This window comes from Mya arenaria, chromosome 13, assembly GCF_026914265.1.
Source record: "Mya arenaria isolate MELC-2E11 chromosome 13, ASM2691426v1".
Taxonomy (NCBI): Eukaryota; Metazoa; Mollusca; class Bivalvia; order Myida; family Myidae; genus Mya; species Mya arenaria.
The window spans coordinates 51,041,144-51,046,902 of record NC_069134.1 but is presented as its reverse complement, the minus strand read 5'-3'; the positions used below and the strand labels follow the sequence as shown (position 1 = coordinate 51,046,902).

General features: G+C 36.0%; 1 protein-coding gene across 1 annotated transcript; it reads right to left on the bottom strand.

Annotated features, from left to right (window-relative positions):
- Positions 1–217: 217 nt before the first annotated feature.
- On the bottom strand, positions 218–2,397 carry LOC128214984 (zygote arrest protein 1-like). The gene is made up of 2 exons (XM_052921709.1): positions 2,193–2,397; positions 218–576 (listed from the first exon to the last, which is right to left on the bottom strand). The coding sequence occupies exons 1-2, from the start codon at positions 2,274–2,276 to the stop codon at positions 388–390; spliced, it is 273 nt and encodes a 90-aa protein (XP_052777669.1). The 5' UTR covers positions 2,277–2,397; the 3' UTR covers positions 218–387.
- Between the last annotated feature and the right edge of the window lie 3,362 nt (positions 2,398–5,759).

Sequence of the window (5,759 nt, the reverse complement as noted above, 5' to 3'; positions counted from 1 at the left end):
TGCTTCAATAAACCTTGGGCGGTCCCTATGGTTGTTTTACACGCCGACTCTTAGAGTCACTGTGCAACATATCAGCACCTTATTAATACAAACATGATCGTAAATCATAATGGTGAAAACCCGTTTAAAACCCTGTTCATACAGCGCTATCAGCGCTTTGATTCTATGATTGTGGCAAACTTTATGGTAATCGTCTATAGACAAAACAAAACAATAATATAATTAATATTTTATTATAATTATTATTATTTAAACCAATCATATTCTGTCTGAAATAATTTGCTAAATAATCAATTGTTAAATAGTGTGTATGCTATATAAGACTAGATTCCAATGGTATGTCCGTAGCAAGGGTCAACGAGCCTCACAGCTCAATTCAATGGGAGGCTACTGGCAAGGGCTACCGGACTTGCATTTCTCACAGAGGTCTCTCCTGTGCGGCTTTCTTGGATCCGTGTGGCGGGTCTTGTCGCACCCGCATGTTCTGGCCACCTGCCCGCATCGAGAGCACGTCGTCTCCTCAACACGGTATGGCTGGCACATGGTGCCACACTCCTTACACTCCTGTCCGTAATACTGAAACAAAGCGAGATAATATGCTATAAAATATATATGCACGTTTATGTAAGGTATGATGGTCGATGTAGGCGCTCCAACGCAACTCGCGTTATCGTACCAAGTCGGTTGATGCTTGTGATATGATCGTCCGTATAATACTTGTATAAGTTCAAATAAAACGTTGTTAGCGCCGCAACCAATTATAACTATTAGTACTGCAACACTTTTGAACCGTTCACCGTTCGGTTTAGATGCAGTCACATTGTCCGCATTATTTCAACCGTCACAGATATACCAGGACTGTTCTTAAAGTCTTCTGTGCAGTTTTTAACAACAATCTCCTTCGCCAATAGCATTGGGCCATGCAGCAAACAATTCATTTCATTTCAAATACTACTAAAACTATTTGCATACAGTTTTGCTATGCTTTATCTTATTGTGTGTTTTCTTCATCATTTTATATTATTAAACTAAAATATGAGCTTCTTTTATTAAAGACCCCCTGTTTGGTTTTCATATTTCTTTATCGTTTTATGTAAGTTTTATTGTGGTTTCGCAATGCTCATGAAAAGCTTCTAAAGAGCATTTAAAGTTTTAAGGTCAGAAACCTATCGCTTAAGGCCAGAATTGGGTGAAATGTATACTTCCTTTGGAGGAAATATAAATTTTCTCAATCCCATAGCTAATTTTGAACAATTTTTCAAGAGTTATGCATGCTATTTTATACTAATTGTATGTTTAGTTACGATTAATTTATGAATTCCGTATAATGCGAATAACGTTTTAAGTATTTTATATACCCTAAGTTTCCTTAAACAGGTTGACTAGAACACGACATTGCATTATCAATACAATCTGTCTCTTATATGATTCTAAATAGGTCACTTTTTGGAAAGTTTGATCAACATTTCATAACTATACGATACAAAACCGGTCCACAAACTGTACGACCAACCCTTGTATGATTTATTACACGACCAGTGGTCTAACTATGTGTATCTTTTGTAGGATTATTACCTATCGTATCGAAAAAAAACAGTGATAAAAAAATCAGTTTGAAATTACAACTAATAAGTCAGCGTCTTAACGTCCCGCATAGCTCAGTTATTTGATACAGAATTTGCAACCAAAATGACACAGGTTCGACACCGACATTAATCATTCCTTTTAATACTTATTTATATCAAACAGGCGTTTCATTAGACTGTTTTTTCATTCCCCTTCATAAATTTTGCATATGAAATACGCCATACTTTTCCGGGACCATATCAACAAAAAAAATTATAAAGCAGACTTAAAATAAGTGTTTTCTTAAATTGTAAAATGTAACTTTAAGTTGATATAAATACATGGCAAATAACATACATAAGGAGTTAAGGAACAAATATTAAGAGCAAAAATACAAAGTTAACTAAGAAAGAAGAAAACAAATATTTTTCGTGGGACTTCGTACTTGCAATCTCGACGAGTGTGTCAGCTCTCTGTTAACTACTGAGCTATGTTAGAATGTTGATAACTGGTTTGAATATGCAGGTTGGTATCTATTTTTAAACTGTACGGATTATGTTAATGATTTACCGAGATAAATATAGCTAATGCATTGACCACGAAAAATATTTGTTTTCTTCACTTACCACATTTCTGAGTCGGTCTTTGAAGTACACCTTTGAACTTTCCCATTCCAAATTGCAGTCAGAACATTCGAAGAATCCGTACATTGTTTTCAAAGGCCGTTCAATAACAGGTTTTCAAATATTGTACTGCAATGTATTTTTGTTTCTCATTATATAACTTCGCGTTTCATTTTCCGAAAATACAATCGAGTGTTGTATTTTCGAAAATACGTATCGGTATCGGGAAGATATCCAAACTATCATTGATTGACGACATCATCCACATTGTTTAATAATATTTAAACAAATAGTTGATATGCACCGAAGATAACCTGTGGCTAATTTATCTAGTTTTATACAATTTGCTTGTGGTTTATATTGTCGGTCATTTTCTTTTTCGATTAGGGATAGTATGTCCTATACGCATTGATGTGTATAATAAATTGAATCAAACTAATGCACAAGTCAATTGTAACCACGCCCCTCCCCCACCAGGAATAGCCGGGGAAATGGACCGTGTTTTTACCTTCCAGGTGGCCCCGCAATGCCGTGTGAATGCAGTGGTTTTGTCTTCACGCCAAAAATAGCTGGGAATGGGCCTTACCTAGGGTCTCTGGGATGCGGGGGGCATTGGGGGGATTTTACCAGCAGTTCGTTACCGCAGAGCGGGAATTTTACCTGGGCTTGGCTGGACCGAAAGTCAAAGTCCCCGCTATTCCCCCGGACCTGGGGGCGTGGTCACAATTGACTGGTGCATAATAATCACACATAACTTGTATTCAAGAATCCCCGAGTCTTTAGGTATGACCACAATTGTACGAAGTGAGTGTGTGGTGTCGGATGTCGAAATCGAATTATCATCATTCAGTAGAGTGTTGTTAAGTTGATAACATTTGACTTGTTTCCCCCCGGAAATGTCAATTTAATGAACCAAGTGTATTATCATATTCCATATGATTTTATTTGATATTGTCAATTTCGCAACGGCTTCGAGTCGACTATGGTATAAAGATTTCCATCACATTTTGGAAGTTTAATTCCGACCTGGTGATTGATTTGTAATAAATTATGCGTATTAATTTTTATATGAACAAAAGGCACTAAAAACATTATTTAAGTGGATTCAGGTATAAATATGCGATAAATCGTTTATGAATGTTGTTTAGATTGACGTGTTTTGAGATAGATGTCTCTCACGTGCCGACTTCATCCTGTCTACATATTCCAGAAAATTAGCCGTACGAATTATTTCCCTTAAATACTCATGTTGTCGCCAAAATTTATCAGTACATAAACCCTCAGAAAATCCAATTATTATGTCTTACAAAGACATCAAAGGGAAACAATGAAGTGCTTAAGGAAGCAGCAACAATCAACGGATGTCCGTTCATGGAAAAAGCCAATATGTGACATTCACATGCATTGTCACTTTTAAAATCCATTGTTTACAAAAGGATGCTACTCGTAAGTGGTTGAGAGTTTCAAATCGAAAGAAATATGATCCATCTGGCCAGGGCTTGGTTAGAAAATCATAAACATGTTTGTACAAGCAAGCAAACAAATGATACTATATTAAGATAGAAATGAAAACATTTCGGACATGAGGAATTCCATCACTTTTTGTTTATTTTGTATTGAAGAAATAATTATGTCACGTAAATGTTTTTTTACAGTAATGTTTATACTGTAGGTCAACCGCTTATCTCGGCCCATTAAATTAAAAAAAAATGCATAAATTATATTTTAATATTTCAGGTTTGTTCTAGACATTTCACAGATGGGCATCATCCGCTCTTTGCAAATGCACATATATCTACACCAAGACGCGTAGGGTGGTGAGGAAAGCCCTTAGAATCAATATTTGACAGCAACCCTAGTGAAACTGGTGTTGATAACAGCAACCCTGTTGAATCGGAATACTGACTGCTACTAAAATCAAAGCGCTGATAGCGCTGCATGAACAGGGTTTTATACGGGTTTTCACCATTATGATTCACGATCATGTGTGTATTTATAAGATGCTGATATGTTGCACAGTGAATCTAAGAGTCCCCATGTAAAACAACCACAGGGGCCGCCCCAGGTTTATTGAAGCATGATGGTAAATGAAAAAATAATATTTTATTCACAATAACATTAATGTCGATGTGTAAGAAGGCAAGCAAGGATGGAGAATGTAACCAATCCAAGCAGAACTCCATCATTATGGTGTTACATATGAGTATACATATACTAATCAAACTGTACTCATTAGAAAGAGTTTGCCTTTGTTTGCCTTGTTATTCACAAAACAACTTCGAAAATACAACAGATTAAAGATAAATAGTTTCATAATTAAAATGAAGAAAATTTAAAAAAATGATTTCAAACAATTGTAGATGAAACAACTAAAAAAGTTATTAAATTCTCGATATTTCCTCATATTTACACCAAACCAGCAAAAATAGAAATCGTTTCATTTCAATAAAAATTCCATTTTCAAAAATAAATGTCTATACGTGCACCATAAAAGTGTGTGGGTGTATATATACATTCTCGTGTTAAATACAAAATCTGCTGATGTCGTGAAAATACTTGACAAAACTAAATAAATGCAGCTGAATGAAATAATGATCATTCCAATCCATTGCTAACCCAAGCCAAACACAAAAGACTACAAATGCAAATCAATACTAACCATCAGAACATCAGATTCCAAGTAAAACAATCAAGTTTTCTAAAACAAAGTAAAACAAACATCTCTGTAGTCTTCAACTGTTCACGACAATCAATCAAGCTTGAGATTTCCCGCTTCTTCTTTACAAAGGCAAGGGAGAGAAATCTGATTAACTTACTTTATTATCTCATTACAGGATTATCTCTCTCCGACTGTAAATTCACTTGGCTTCATCATTGTGTCACCTGATTGAATGATGCGCTTTGAGTGGATAGTAATTATTTGTTTACGTTTCGATGTTCATTCCTTTTTTTTTGGCGCAGGGATACTACTTTAATGTTATCTTTATCTACGTTCAACATATTAAATGATTTAAATAGATATTGCGTTATGAATGCTTCTTGCTTTGTCAAATCTTCCTCGGTTATTGGAAACATATATAGCTTGCAATTTATATAGTCTGCACTTTCTCAAACTATATTTTTGGTGGTAAATCGGCAGGCGACATTTGTTACTATTAATAGGAATTTTATGTTGTGAGTGTCGAGTTTGTGGCTACACTGAACAGGGTTGAAATTACAGAAAGTAGTGAATGTTACACTCACATGAGCACGGACAATGCATATGTATTTGCTGCAATATGTATACAGAAAGTTGCCAAAAACAGCAAAAAAACCCATGGTGTGTTGATGTTGGTAAGCAAATAAACTAAAGACTTGATTAATGCACCAGTCAATTGTAACCACGGCCCCCAGGTCCGGGCAATAGCGGGGAATTTGACTTTCGGTCCAGCCAACCCTGGGTAAAATCGACTAACTGATGGTAAAATCCCCGCCAAATGCCCCCCCCCCCGTACCCAAGGGAGCCTAGGTAAGGCTCATTCCCCGCTATATTTTGCGCGAAGTCAAACCATCGCATTCACCCGGCACTGC

What these genes read in the sequence shown, in the direction of transcription:
- LOC128214984 (XM_052921709.1), bottom strand. Translation starts at nt 2,276, where the DNA reads ATGTACGGATTCTTCGAATGTTCTGACTGCAATTTGGAATGGGAAAGT. An exon ending in AAGACCGACTCAGAAATGTG is followed by an intron (nt 577 to 2,192) that starts GTAAGTGAAGAA and finishes GCTTTGTTTCAG; the next exon opens with TATTACGGACAGGAGTGTAA.